The 13475-nt window shown below is 56.0% G+C and overlaps 2 protein-coding genes across 4 annotated transcripts; both read left to right on the forward strand.

The window, feature by feature from the left end:
• The first annotated feature begins 874 nt into the window (after nucleotides 1–874).
• LOC134518935 (putative methyltransferase DDB_G0268948) lies at nucleotides 875–5794 on the forward strand. Of its 2 annotated transcripts, none has more exons than XM_063342336.1 (7): nucleotides 875–987; nucleotides 2082–2205; nucleotides 2454–2614; nucleotides 2902–3115; nucleotides 3788–3888; nucleotides 4629–4766; nucleotides 5342–5792. In XM_063342336.1, the coding sequence occupies exons 2-7, from the start codon at nucleotides 2095–2097 to the stop codon at nucleotides 5430–5432; spliced, it is 816 nt and encodes a 271-aa protein (XP_063198406.1). In that variant the 5' UTR covers nucleotides 875–987; nucleotides 2082–2094; the 3' UTR covers nucleotides 5433–5792. The 2 variants fall into 2 exon arrangements, with proteins under 2 accessions (XP_063198406.1, XP_063198405.1); XM_063342335.1 differs by having other exon boundaries at nucleotides 909–987; nucleotides 1977–2205; nucleotides 5342–5794.
• A 962-nt stretch (nucleotides 5795–6756) lies between these two features.
• LOC134518996 (interferon lambda-3-like) lies at nucleotides 6757–13244 on the forward strand. 2 transcript variants are annotated; one of them, XM_063342482.1, is made up of 5 exons: nucleotides 6757–11980; nucleotides 12293–12373; nucleotides 12529–12672; nucleotides 12782–12862; nucleotides 12975–13179. In XM_063342482.1, exons 1-5 carry the CDS (start codon nucleotides 11819–11821, stop codon nucleotides 13068–13070), a joined length of 564 nt encoding a protein of 187 aa, XP_063198552.1. In that variant the 5' UTR covers nucleotides 6757–11818; the 3' UTR covers nucleotides 13071–13179. The 2 variants fall into 2 exon arrangements, with proteins under 2 accessions (XP_063198552.1, XP_063198551.1); XM_063342481.1 differs by having other exon boundaries at nucleotides 12529–12862; nucleotides 12975–13244.
• Nucleotides 13245–13475: the final 231 nt, after the last annotated feature.

Below are 13475 nucleotides of genomic sequence, written 5' to 3' on the forward strand. Positions count from 1 at the left end.
AAAACCCCAAAGAGGCTGGGCTCTTGCCAGGTGCTGCAGGTTATGAAAACGTGGGGACCTTTGGTGCTTGTGTTGTATTTTCTCTCACTGCAGAGACGTACCCCAGTAGAACTGAGTAGCAGGTGACCCCAATGAAATACTCAGGACACAAGGCCAGTAACTTCAACCCATGCTTTGACTCAGCAACCTGCTTCAAGGTGGCCTCCATCTTCAGCCCCTCGACAAGTTCCACTAATTTCTCCTAAAATTAGGATGGGCTTAAAGGCTGTGCTAATTGGCATAGGTTCACAGGTGCTGTGCAAAATACAAATTGAAGTGAATGCACTTCAAGCGAACCACTGTTCTGCTGGCTTCAGCTGTATGTAATAAGTACAACTCCAGCACGTGAAGGGGTAAAATCCTGTCCCAAATCGGGGGGGGGCTTTGCCTAGTCCTTAAATACTGACGTCCTGTGCTCTTAGTATTGGTGCTGGGGTTACGCAGGTTGTGTTTATGTGTCTTTCTCCTTCTGCTGGACAATAGGCAGGGACCTCAGTGCAGCCAGACCCCTGTGAGTATGGCTTGGGCTGCCGGTAGGGTTTGAATCCGGTTTTCCTGCTGCCTCCCAGTATCTGCGTCCCGCTATGTGCGGGCCCACTGGGTGTCCCCCCCAAATTGTGGGAGATTTGAAAACCGTCTTTAATTATCAACTACAGAAACTGCGTAACAGGGGAGGCTCGGCTCTGGGGCTCCAGCATCGCGGTGGGATGGGGACTTTGGAAGCTGCCTGCCGCTTTTTGCCCCCTCTCCACCCCAGCTCCGGCCGGGCAGCTGGGGGGGAGTACCGGCGCCCCCCCAACCGCACTGCCCCGCTCGCCCCCGCCGCCGGGGCGGGCGGTACCGGGGGCGGCGCCTGCCTTCCCCTTTGGCCCGGGCCCGGGTCGGGACGGACTGGGAGCTGCTGGGAGCACTGGTGGCGGGAGCAGCTGCGGGCGGGGGCCGCAGGCGGTAAGAGGAGCGGTGATGCCACGGCGGGGGGGGGCTCCGGCCCAGAAGGGGCTCCGTCGGGGCCGGCGGGAGCGTCTGCCGGCCGAGCCGCTGCCGAGCTCGGCATCTCCGGGTGCAATGAACCCCGTATTGCCCGGTGTCGCTGCACAAAACCCGCTGTCGTGACACCCTTCGGCCCCCCCTCGCTCGCCGCCGACACGCCAGAGGCCGCGGTCGCCGGTTCCAACGGGGCAAGACAACCTTTTGTCCAGGCTGTGGTGGTGGGGGGGGGTGTCGGTCGCCGGGCCGCCGCCGCCCCGCACGGCGCTTGCTCGGTCACCGCCATGGACAGGATGCGGGGCGGCGGCCTTCCGGCGGGGCGGGCGCTTACGGCAGCCGGGGAGAGCGGGGGGGGGGGGCTGCTAACGGGTGAGCAGGGGAACGCTGTATCTGGGGAAGCCCCTCTGGTGGCGGGGCGGTTGGTGCCGAGCTGGCCGGGGGACCCAGGGGTGGCCCCCGGGCCCCCGCTGCCCGTCGCGCTGGGTGAGGGGTTTGGTGGGGCTCTGGGTTTAAAGACCCCCCTTCAGACGGCTCCGAAAGCGCAGGGCGGAGTTGCTGTGGCTATTGCTGATACTTAAACATTGATTTCATTAAAAAAAAACCAAAAAAAACACACACCAAAAAAACCCCCCAAACCCAACAAAACAAAAAAATCCCCCAACCTGTAAACTTTCCTGCTGTTAGTTTTTCTGATGCTTTGCTCAGTTCTCCCCCCCCCCCCCAAATTCACTGATATTTCAGCTGTAACAGTGATTTTTCAGAAGGCACCCAGGTGGGTGGGAAAGCAAGGGAGTAAGGAGAAGAAGGATTTAAAAATCCCTTAAAAAAAAAAATCCTTTAAGAATGCTTTCCTGGTTTGCTTCTGCGATAAGCTTATGCCTGTGGGAGGGATGCTTGGAGAGCAGGTTGACGGTCCCTCGCCGGTGCCTCACGGGCAAAGTCCTTCCCAGGGCCCTTCCAGGAACTGGAGACTTTATCGCCTGCGGTCACGGGCTAAAGTGGAAGGAGGAGTTTGATCCCATGGTGACAATCCCTGGCTTGCTGCCTCCTCCCAGGTGCCACCCAAGCATGGCCACCCAGATGTTCGAGGGGAGAGGGCACGCAGCCATCTACCAGAAATACAGGTTTGCGCCAGGCAAAGAGCTGCAGCAAACCATCCTCTCCTACCTGCAGGAGAAGGTGAGTGGGGAACGACAAGGCTGCAGGGAATAACGCGGTAGTAGTGTTTACCCTGCTGGGAGTGCTACCTTGGTACCACTGAGAAGAATAAATAAATAGGGCTCAGGGCAAGATGTGGGCACAGAAGAGTCTTTCCATAGGTTGTGCCATGCCGAGGCCATTCCTGTGCGGATGCTGGGGGAAGGAATGGGCTAAAAACACAGAAATTGGGTGGCTGCCTGCTGAGATGCATCCCCTCCTCCCTGCAGAGAGTAAGCCCTGCTGAGCTGGTGGTGGATGTCGGCTGCGGATCCGGACAAGGCACCCGCTTCCTTGCAGAGCACTTCAAGAAGGTGGTGGGGACAGACATCAGCGAAGCGCAGATCCAGGAGGCCAGGGATGCCCCCTCCCCACCCAACGTCTCCTACCTGTGAGTGTCAGGGGAGCGAGCTCAGCCAAAAGAAAAATTCGGGTCCTCGCACAGAGGTGGTGCTTTGAGTATGATGGGTGTAAGAGCCAGCCGGCACCAAAGAAAATCCCATTTGATGGTATTCCTGGTGTGAATGGGCATTATCCTAGACTTACAGTAACCATGGTCTTGCAACCAAAATGGTCATCAACAACTCCAAAAAATACCCATTGACTTCACCTCCTACTGTCTAATTCCCATATTACACACTGTCCTTTTCTTTTTTTTTTTTTTTTTCCCCTCTCCAGTGTGTGCCCTGCGGAGGAGCTGCCGTTGGAGGATGCCTCTGTGGACCTCCTGGCTTCCTTTACGGCCGCGCACTGGTTCGATACCGAGAAGTTCATGAGAGAAGCAAACCGGGTGGTGAAGCCGGGTGGCTGTGTGGCCATCAGCACCTACACCCTGGACATGAGTGTGCGCTACGGAAACTGCTCTGAAAAGCTGACCGAAGTCTTCAGAGAGGTGAGGTGATGAAACTTAGGGGCTTCCCCTGCTGGTGTGGGCAGGGGGGAGTACTTAGATGCAGAAAGGAAAGCAACGGGCTTGGGGGTTAGAACTAGAGGACTCCTGTTACAGGATGGGGCAGAGGGATGGTTAAGTACAGACACAAGGTCGAGATGGGGTTTGGTGGCTCCCACACAGTGCTAGGGCTGGCTGAGAGAGAAGAGGAGCGACATTAGGAATGATAGGGCAGACTGAGAAGCCCTGTTATAATAGGGCAGAGAGAGAAGGTCTGCAGAACGCGTGGGGGGGGTCTGGTGTCATCACAGAGACTCTTCCTGTCGTCCTCATCACAGTGAAAATAACGGGAAGTAGAAACTGTTTGGAAAGAGGTTTTCTTAGTGATGTTGCTTGACAAAGAGTGTTTTACCAACTCACTCAAAGGAGACCTTCCACTATGAGTAACAGCAGTGTAGGGAGGAGGACAGGACCCTTATATCTAGAATAAAATAGGATGCTTGAGTTCTTGACACTGAGCAAGATTTTTGGTGATTTTTTTTTTTTGTTGTTGTTAATGCAAGGAGTATTAAAAAAAGAAAGTAGCATGTGTGTGAATGCATCAGTTCTAGGGCCAATGGAAATGGAGAGATTCAGGTGGTTTTGTGTTTGTTTTTCAATCTGCTATCTTTACAGTCCTGGGACCAGCTTTTAAAATACTCGCATGAAAGAGTAAAACATGTCTTGGAAAACTACAAAGAGATCTTTGAGGCCTTGCCGTTTCCAGACAAGAAGAGGTGAGCAGAACCCCCTTGGCGCAGCCCCAGGAGTGGATAAAGGTGGTGTCTCTGCCGCTGACCCAGCCAGAACACAAGGACCCGGGTTTGCCGGAGCGTGTAGCTGCCAGGTTTCAGCAAATGCCTTTGCGTCGTGGCAGAGGCATGTGGCTGCGTTTCCAGTCCCGTTGGATTTGATGCAGCTCTAGGCTGGGCCAGCAAGCATGGCCTAAAGGCTGCAAGGACTCATCCTGCTCGAGGCAGACCTGGGTTAGATTTTTTTTAGTTGGTGGCTTATGATAATTTGAGGCTTCTGGGCAGATCACTTGGTGGATGAAGGAGAAAAATGGAGTGGCGGGGGTGGGGGGGACCTGCCCCAGACCTCCAGGGAGCCAGCGCCTGCCTCCCCACCAAGGTATGGGCTGACTCCACAGGCAAAAAGGATGCATTGGCAGCGGTGCTGCAGAGGCGTTGGTGTCCTGGATGCTGGAGGGGGCATGGGCTCTGCAGGAAGGTCTGTATCAAGAGGGCTGTTTGAGTCACAGACTATGTTAGCTGGTCCCTGGGACTCTCTCTGCTTCTCCAGTAGTGCATCAGTTAGAGCTCCTGACCTGCCAAATGCTACAATCAGATGTTGTTCCCACCTGTTGGATGTTTGGTGTCAGGTATCTTATTCACTGCCACCTCAATCTGTTGTCCTTGTTCCGTTGCCTGTAAGATTTAACTTGCCAAAGCTCCTTTCTTCCCCATCTCCCTTCTAGAATCACCGATATCTTTGACAAAATCCCCATGACTGTTGCTGGTGTGGTGGGTTACTTGGAGTCTGTCTCTCCATATCAAGCCTTTATGAAGAATGATCCCGAAGCTGCAAAATCCCTCCTCCAAGAGACTGAAAAGAGGTAAGAAAACCTCTTGAGGAAACAAGCAGGATGTGGAAGACCCCTCTGACACAGTGAATGAAGAGCTGAGGTTGTGGAGAGCTCTTCAAAGCTGGAAGTGAGCTCCTTCCCCTCAGGTGTGGATGGATACTTGTCAGAGAGGTTAACCAGCAGATCCTCAGCTGCTTACAGCGTGGCTGACCTCACTTTGTGTCAGTTGACTTAATGCTTAAGTCCACGTAGCTGTATGGTGTTCTTGCACTGATGTATACATGTAAGCGTCATGTTGAAGGTCTCTTGAGTTTCTCTGCCTTGCTCTGGATTAGCAGAGAAGAGGGGGAAATGCTGATAGTTGTATCTTAACCAAGCTATTTTGGCCCACAACAAGGCCGTGCTGCACAGCCATGAAGGGGGGATACCTCTGCCTGCCAACTTCTTCATTGCCCAGAACAACCCTCGTGCATGTGTTGGAAGCATCTGCCATTGCGACCTCGGTGCTTTGGGTGGAAGAGACCTGTTTCTCGTTATGGATGTTGCCCCACCTGGGCAGGAGCTGGCTGGGCAGAGCGAGACCCTTCCTCTGATTCTTGTTTCAGGATGCTGGAGACGATGGGAGTTTCTTCTCGTGAAACCCCAGTGGAGTTCTGGGTGAGGCATGTCTGCGTGCTGGGGTGCAAGGGACGGTGAGAGGAAAACCCTTCTCCTGAGCTGGTGCTGGAAGGGAAGGAGAAAGTGGGATTTCTCCTAATACCCCACTTGTAACCACTCTTCTTCCTTGGGAAGATTACTGCTGATTTTGATGATTGAAATTTTGATCTTCCGGGGAAAGCAGACATGGGTTTATGCCTGCTCTTGGGTTCCTGGCCACTTTGGTCCCCCAGTCTGCCCAGTGCTGCGCCCTCATCACTGGAAGGGTCCAGTTTCAGAGTGGTGGTGGTTGGATTGCATGTGAGGATAAGAATCACAGTAACAGCTGAGAAACTTGCTGCCTTTCTTACACAATTAACAATAATAAAAAAAGCTGAGAAAAAGTTGCCTGCGGTCCCTCTGTTTAAGCCAGGCTGTAGGGCGCTTCATGGACATTGCTCACCTAGGCCCTGAGTGGCCTTCTGCTTTGTGGGGTGGATGGGTTTTAGGTGGAAAGGGCCATTTGCCCCTTTCCCTGCCCAGGCTGAGCTGGGAGCTGTGTGCTGTCTGTGAAGGCCAAGATGGAAAGGGACTGTTCTTGCCCACCATCTTGACCCCATCCCTGGTGCTTTGCAGCTGGCACAGGTCTATCAGCAGCTTATCTACCTCAGGTTTGCCCAGCGCTGTGGTCTTGTGGTCGCTTGTCACCTTGCTTGTGGTCACTGCTGCTTTGGCCCTCACAAGGTTACTTGCCCACAGCGCAGCTCGGGAGCCTTTCCGGGATGGTTGTTGCAGGGGATCGGTTTTGCGCTCCCCTCGGTCGCAGCCTCCATGGCTCGCTCATGCTGTGAGGGAAAGAGTAATGGCTGTGTTCTGGGGTGGGGCAGATGGAGGCAAAGGGGTTCAAAGTCGGGTGTAGGCCAGCACAGGTCCCCTCCTGTTTGCTTTCTGCAGACTTCAAGTCCAGGCGCAGCCTCTGCAGGGACTTCTCCCTTTCCTGTAATTCCTGCCCCTGGCAAGAAGGCTGCCCTGATGCCATGGGGAAGGACATGGCCTCACTCTGTGACACCTTGGTGCGTTATTAAGGAAGACAGAAGTGATGCCCATGCAACTCCCCATAGTGACAGCACGCGGTGGGAGGCTTACAGGGGCTGGAGGTGCTTCAGATGTGGTCCAGGGGCTATTGGGTACCATGGGTGCAGAGACAGCCTCCTTGGCCTAGCAGAGGTGTTTGACCCTGGACATATCTCCATGGGGCCCACCAAGTGCTGGCTCAGCTTGCCCAGCGAGGGGAGCAAAGGCTTTCACCCTGCTTGGTGGGGTTCCAGGAGGACAGCTATGGGGAGGAAAGCCCAGTGCTGATGCTAGGCTAGTCTCTGCGTCCATGGCCGTGTCATGGAGAAGACCTCATCAAGTGGTGATGCTGGGTCAAGCCATGCAGGTTGCTGGTGAAGAGGCTGCACGGGGTGCAGGTTGTGGTTGGGTGAGCAGCATCCATAAAAACCTTCCCCTGCTGGGTGAGGACAGGGCTGGTGGCTTGTCATCTCCTGAAGGAGCACTAGAGGTCTCTGCCTGCCTGGCACTACATCAGGTGCCACCTCTGGGTCCAGGGAAGCCCCAGCTCAACTGGCAGGGCTTGTCCTGCAGTGGTGCCCTGGGGAGGGAGATGTCCCCAGGAAGGGGACACCCCATGTCCCTACAGTGCCAGCACAAAGGCTCTGGGGGAAAAGTGCTTGTTTGTTCTACTTCCTCACTTTAAATTTAAAAGTTTATTTAAATCTGGCCAGTAGTTAACTTTGCAGTTAATGGCGCCTCTCCCCAGCGTTGGCAGGATGCTCAGGGCATCCCCTGGCACGAGGCCGTGGGTGACGGGCTGTGATGTAACACTGGGGATTACGTCAAAAACGTGTTGGGGCACAGCGCTGGTGGTGCCAGGCATGCGGAATGGCACAAACCAGCCTGGCATCCTGGCGGCTGCTGCAGCTTGTACCAGCCAAGAGGCAGTGAAGGGTTCTGGGGCTGGCAGCACTTCAGTGGCATGGACACACCGGGCTGGTGGGGACGGGGCTGGTGACAGCAGCCAAGCGGAGACCACCTGATGTCCCCTCCCCCAGGGCTATCCCAGCCCTCCAGCCAGTTTTTTACCCAGCAAAGAGTACTCCTGTCCGTGCCACGGGCAGCCAGTTTCTCCAGGAGAATGCTGTGGGAAATTGTGTCAAAGGGTTTACTAAAGTCCAGCTTTATTTTTAAAGCTGGCTTTCTTGGCGCACTTTTTAGGTTCTTTCTATCTTCTTTTCCAAGACCAGCTAATTTAGCGGGAGCCAGTTCTTCCCAGTGAGCCTACTGGCTCCAGAAGGGGTTGGGAAGGAGTGATATGGGCTTGTTCTTACCTGCTCCGGTGGCATGGCTTGTGGCCAAGGCTCATGCCACGCGGCGGCTGATGAGTCATGGGGCGATTGCCTCAGCTGGCACCGGTGACAGCCCTGCCTGCAGCGCTGCCCATTTTCGCTTTCCTTCTTGCACCCAGGACTTCACACACACCCAGGACTTTTTGCTCCAAGGAAATTCGGGTCATTCCAGCTCGCTGGGCTGCGTGAATCTGAGGAAGGATCTCCATCGCCACCATCTGCACCACATTCCTGGCTGGGGGCTGGGACCCAGCAGGGCTGGAGCGATGGCTGCAGTGGGTCCCCGGCACCCTGCAGACCCTGCTGGGCACAGCGCCGTGTCCCCAGCTGGTGCCGACCCTGGGGGACTCTCCGCTGTCATGGCAGGAGCTGGCACTAGCGCGGTTTGGAGGAGCCGTGCTGAATGCAGCCAGGCTTCCCTGGCCAGGCTGGGGACCAGGCTATGGCGGAGCGTGGCATCACCGTGCCAGACGCTTGCTGGCCGATGCCCAGGATTGCAAGACCGCGTCCCGTCAGGAAAAAGCCCTTGCTGCTGCTCAGCCAGGTACCAACGAGCTTGGCTACGGCTGGTGGCGAGTGAGGCACAAACACCCCGGAGGCACTTCCAGGCACCCAGGAGATCTTCAAGCCTTCATCCCAGCTTCATCTTCAAGCACTAAGTGTGTGGCCCTGGCTTCCTGGCTCGGCTTTCACTTTTCCTTTGGTGCCTCGCGATCTTCTTCCGCCCCTGCAAAGAGATGAGGTTTCGCTTTACTTCTCCAAGCGGAAAAGACACCCGGGAGATAAAAGCGGCAGCGACAGGGAAGAGGAGCCAAAGGAGGTGGGCCCCGCAGGGACGTGATGCTGCTCGGGGACCTGACGGGTGACCTGAGAGTGTCCTCAGCTGGGGCCAGCCTCACACAGGGCGATCTTCAGGAGCACAGGCTGCAGATGGGGCCATTTCGGCACCGCAGGTACCCGACATCACCATCTCAGTGCTGGACATCACCGTCTGGGTGCTGGGGACTCTGCCCCAGTGCTGCTGGCAGCCACTGGAGATCCCAAAATGGGATCCCAGCCTGGCTTGTACCTTGGTCTGGAGGAGGAAACACCCTGTGGTGCCTGGCCCGTGACCAAGCCGGGCTTCACCTCGAGGCAGCACCAGGACCCCTGCTCCCTCTCCTCCCTCCCCAGGGGCCACGTTTATTTTCACATCCGTTGGGATCTTCTGCTAAGGTGCCATCTATTCCAGCTGAGCTGTGCCTCGCTTGGGCAACATACGTGAAGTCATTTGTGCTGGTTTGGGCGTTTATTTCATAGTCGTATTGATCATGAACTTGTTGCATTGAATAAAAATTATTCTTCTAGATCTGTGCATTTCTTTAACAGGAGAGGAAGGAAAGACAGCGCTGTTGTCCTCTTCACCGAGAGGGCAGCTGAAGGACCTGAGCCCTGGTGGGGGCTCAGCCTTTTAATTACTGACCTTGCACAATCTGCCGCAGGGAGATTGTCTGGCGCAGGAGCCCTGGGTGGGAGCCCGGTCCGGCAGCAATGCCTGTGACCCGCTGTGAAGGAAAACTCTGTGCCCACCATACTATTGGGTGTTAGTGCTGTGTTTTGATGTCCTGGCTCTTCTCCAAGCTATGTCTCCATCTGGTTTGGTCAAAGCTGAGATAGCCACTGCTTAAGCCACACTGCTCCCTGCCCACCACCTCCACTCGTCTTCACCTCCACTGTGGTTATCCAGGAAAGACCTGAGCTCTCTGAGATGCTGCTGGGGCAGGGGAAGGGCTCACGGAGGGCTGGATGGATCCTGGAGGTCAACAACCACTCCTGCTTAACCTCTTCATTAATGGTCTGGATGATGAGGCAGAGTGTACCTGCAGTGTACCAAGTTCACTGATGACACCAGACTGGAAGAAGTGGGTGACACACCAGGGGGTCATGCTGCCATCCAGCGGGACCTCAACAGGCTGGAGAAATGGGCCAACGGGAACTTCATGAAGTTCAACAAGGAGAAGGGCAAAGTCTTGAACTTGAGAAGGAATGACCCCAGGCACCAGGACATGCTGGGGGCTGTCCAGATAGAAAGCATCTCAGCAGAAAAGGCCCTGGGGGTCCTGGTGGACATCAAGTTAAGCATAAGCAAGAAACGTGCCCTTGCGCCAAAGAAGGTGAATCGTACCTGGGGCTGCATTAGGAGGGGTGTTTCCAGCAGGCCAAAGGAGGTGATCCTTCCCCTGCTCAGTACTGGGGCAAGGGTGAGGCCACCCTTGGAGTGCTGGGTCCAGTCCTGGGCTCCCCTGTGTGAGAGACATGGACCTACTGGTGATAGTCCAACAAAGGGCCATGAAGTTGATGAAAGGGCTGGAGCATCTCTCCTACAAGGAAAGGCTGAGAGCACTGGGGCTGTTCAGCCTGGAGAAAAGGATGGCTCAAGGACTTTTGGTGGTGCCTACTGACAGGAGAGCAGACAATCAGCACAACCTGAAACACGTGAAAGTCCACCTGACCACAAGAAAACACTTTATTACTATGAGGGTGGTCAAACACTGGAATGGGGTGACTAGAGAAGCTGTGGAGTCTCCATCCTTGGAGACAGTCAAAACTGGACAACGTCCTGGGCAACCTGCTCCAGCTGACCCTGCTCAGCAGGGGTTGGACTGAACGATGTCCAGAGGTCCCCTCCACCACTCGGCACAGCACATCCATGCTGATCTGCCCACCCGGAGGTGTATCTTTCCACAACCTTGCGCAAGAACTTTTCTTGTTTGCTTGGACTCCTTGAAGTCAGCAGTTTATTTCCAAATATGAACATTAACAATTGGGTCCTTCTGGAGCAGTGGTGGTCTGTGGCCACCACGCGAGGCACTGCAAAGTGCGTTTATGCCTGTCGCTGCTTTACTGTGTATTTGCTTGTTAGATACAGGTATTGCCCTCATTTTCTGCATTTAATGCTTGATGAATGCATGAAACTAAAAGCACAGCGATGATGGCTTCATGTCGCAGGAGACTACCTCGGGGGAAGGACGGGATCTGCTGAATGGGGCACCGCGCCAGCTGTTAGCGGAGAGATGTCAATACATGATATTTGCATTTCCAGGGTAAGTGGGGAGGTAATTTCCAGGATTTGCATTTCCAGGATAAGCTCCAGCGGCTGGTGGGGGCGGCAGCCCCGCTCACCTCCGGCAGCTTCCCTGCACAACCCTATATCCCACCTGGAAAGTGCTGGGTGGAAGGGCTTCTGCTTTCACCCTTTTTCCTGCTTTTGTAGTGAGTCCGGTCCCTGAGGATAACACATACCTAAAGATCATGCCCGCAGCCTGCACTGACCACTGCCTGCGCCTGGCTGCTGCTTTCACCCCCTCCCTGCGCCTTCCGTGGGGAAACTGAGGCACGAACCGCCGCCGCTGAGGAGGCACCGAAACCCTCCCGGCCACCCCGAGCCCGCTGTCCCCGTGGGGCTGCATGCCTGGGGGTGCCCCGTCGCTCTGGGCGAGAGGCCGGGCCAGGGCGTGCCCAGGCTTCCCCACACTTGCTGCTCGCATCTCTGCGCCGCTCGACGCAGCAGGGCAGGGTCCTTGGAGGGGCGCACGGCCACGGCATCCCGAGCATCCCCCCTGCATCCCGGGGGCGCTGGGTGCGCTCACCCCCTCGAGGTGGCCGCGGTGTTGGGGCCGGTGGCGGGAGGCGGGCGCTCCCCGCACCTGCCGCACTTGTGGCACTGGAATTCCCTCCGCTGCCGCTTTCGCTTTCCTCTTTCCTGAGCCGCCGTGTGGATTTTCCTGCCAACCTGAAAGCGCAATCACGGCGGGCAGGTGGCATAAAAAGCTGGGGAGATGGGGCAGCGAGGCAGCCACAGCCAGAGAGGTGAAGCAGCTCCCCAGGAGCAGCCACCAGCCCTGCAGCCAAACGAGCCACCTGCAGCAACGCCGTCAGGCATCGCTATATCAGGGGTTAAGCGGATCCGTGCCGGAGCACTCCGTCCTCTCTGTCTTGTTGCACTGCAGCCCCCTCGTCCCATCGTAACCCACTCGCCCTTGAGCTCTCGTCGGCAAAATGCTGCTCCTCGGCTTCATCCCACTCCTCGCAGTACTGACGGCGGGCAGCTTCGGGGCTGCCTTCCCCCAGCACGCCCTGAGGAAGGGCTGCAGCCTCTTCAAGTACAAGTTCCTTGTGCCCCACGAGACGAAGGCCATGCAGAAGATGAAGCAGCACTTTGTGAGTACCACTGGCAATGCTGGGGGGGCTGTGGGCTGGCAGGGGGCAAGGTGGAGGGCATGCCAAATTCGAGACCCTGAGTGACACAAGGTGGAGGGGATGCCAAATTCAAGAACCTGTGTGACAAGGTGGGAGTTCTCCAGGGCAGTTTGAGGATGAGGAGGATGGCTTCCAAGGGAGTTTGGGGACAAGAAGGATGCTGGGACAAATTTCATCCTGGTTTCAAACCCCTCAAGGCTGACCAGGCTTGCACAACATCGCCAAAAGTCAGGATGACAGTTTCTCAATCTCTCTCTTGGTTTCTGCCTGCAGGAGGAGGACATCAGGCTGCTGTCAGACCGCAAATGCAATGCCAGGCTCTTCCATCGTAAATGGAACCCAGCGGAGCTGTCGGTAAGAGCGAGGCGGCGCTGTAAAATGGGGGTACCCCCAACCCCTCAGCTGGGACCTCCCATCAGCTGGTCCCACCTCCCCCGGGCAGGTCTCTGAGACCCCCATCCTCCAGCGCTGGCGCGTTGTGTCCCTAACCAGTCTGTGCCCGCCCGCAGGTGCCCGACCGCATGATGCTGGTGGAAGCCGAGCTGGACCTCGTCATCGCCATGCTGGAGCTCCCCGCCGACCCCAGTTTCACCAAGACGCGTCAGCGGCCCCTGGCCTTCCTCTCCCAAGCCCGGGAGGACCTGCGAGGCTGCGTGAGTGACCCCCCCAGACTCCCCTGGCCCCGTGCCACCTCAGCAGCCCCAGTGCCGGCGGCAGCGCCACGGGGCACTGCTGATCCTTACGCGGCCGCTTTCCTTGCAGATGGCCACGGGGGCTCCTTCGCATCAGCCCTCTGGGAAACTGAGGCACTGGCTGCAGAAGCTGCAGACGGCCAAGGAAACAGTAAGTCAGGGCAGCAGGGCTCGGAGGGACTCGGGGTGTCAGCGACCCCACGGCTGCGTGGGGCCTGCTGCACCCCGTCTCGGTGCTAACCCGCCCCTTCCCCCCGCCGCAGGAGACCACCAGCTGCCTGGAGGCCTCTGCCATCATCCACATCTTCCAAGTGCTGGACGACCTGCGGTGCGCAGCCTTCCAGGAGCAATGCATTTAGCCCCCGCCAGTACCGCATCCGGCATGGCGTGGCACGGCACGGCACCCACCCGCCCCCAGGGATGCCCCGAGGACCGGGAAAAATGATTTTGATTGCATCACTGGATTGTATTTCCTATTTAAGCATTTTTGTTATTTATGTGAGTTCAGGGAACTTTTTAATTTGTTTATTTTTTAAATTATTGGGGTTTATTGTGTATTTATAAATGGCTCAGGAGGATGTAAAGAAATGCCGTTCCTGAAAGACACAATTCAATGGGTATGAATGTATTTATTGGATATCTTTGTTTTGCCTGTTTTCAAAACACTGACTGTTTTTAAGGAAATGTATTTTTTTACCTGCTATTTATTACAGAGCATATTATGTATATTTGCCTGCATAAATTATTTTTTTACATGCTATTTA

Source organism: Chroicocephalus ridibundus, chromosome 7, assembly GCF_963924245.1.
Source record: "Chroicocephalus ridibundus chromosome 7, bChrRid1.1, whole genome shotgun sequence".
NCBI lineage: Eukaryota > Metazoa > Chordata > Aves > Charadriiformes > Laridae > Chroicocephalus > Chroicocephalus ridibundus.

Excerpts from the sequence above, each read along its gene's own strand:
- LOC134518935 (XM_063342335.1), top strand. The coding sequence starts at position 2,047 with ATGGTGACAATCCCTGGCTTGCTGCCTCCTCCCAGGTGCCACCCAAGC. Across the intron at positions 3,116-3,787 it reads TGACCGAAGTCTTCAGAGAG|TCCTGGGACCAGCTTTTAAA; the intron begins GTGAGGTGATGA and ends CTATCTTTACAG. Across the intron at positions 3,889-4,628 it reads CCGTTTCCAGACAAGAAGAG|AATCACCGATATCTTTGACA; the intron begins GTGAGCAGAACC and ends TCTCCCTTCTAG.
- LOC134518996 (XM_063342481.1), top strand. The coding sequence starts at position 11,819 with ATGCTGCTCCTCGGCTTCATCCCACTCCTCGCAGTACTGACGGCGGGC. Across the intron at positions 12,374-12,528 it reads GGAACCCAGCGGAGCTGTCG|GTGCCCGACCGCATGATGCT; the intron begins GTAAGAGCGAGG and ends GCCCGCCCGCAG. Across the intron at positions 12,863-12,974 it reads TGCAGACGGCCAAGGAAACA|GAGACCACCAGCTGCCTGGA; the intron begins GTAAGTCAGGGC and ends CCCCCGCCGCAG.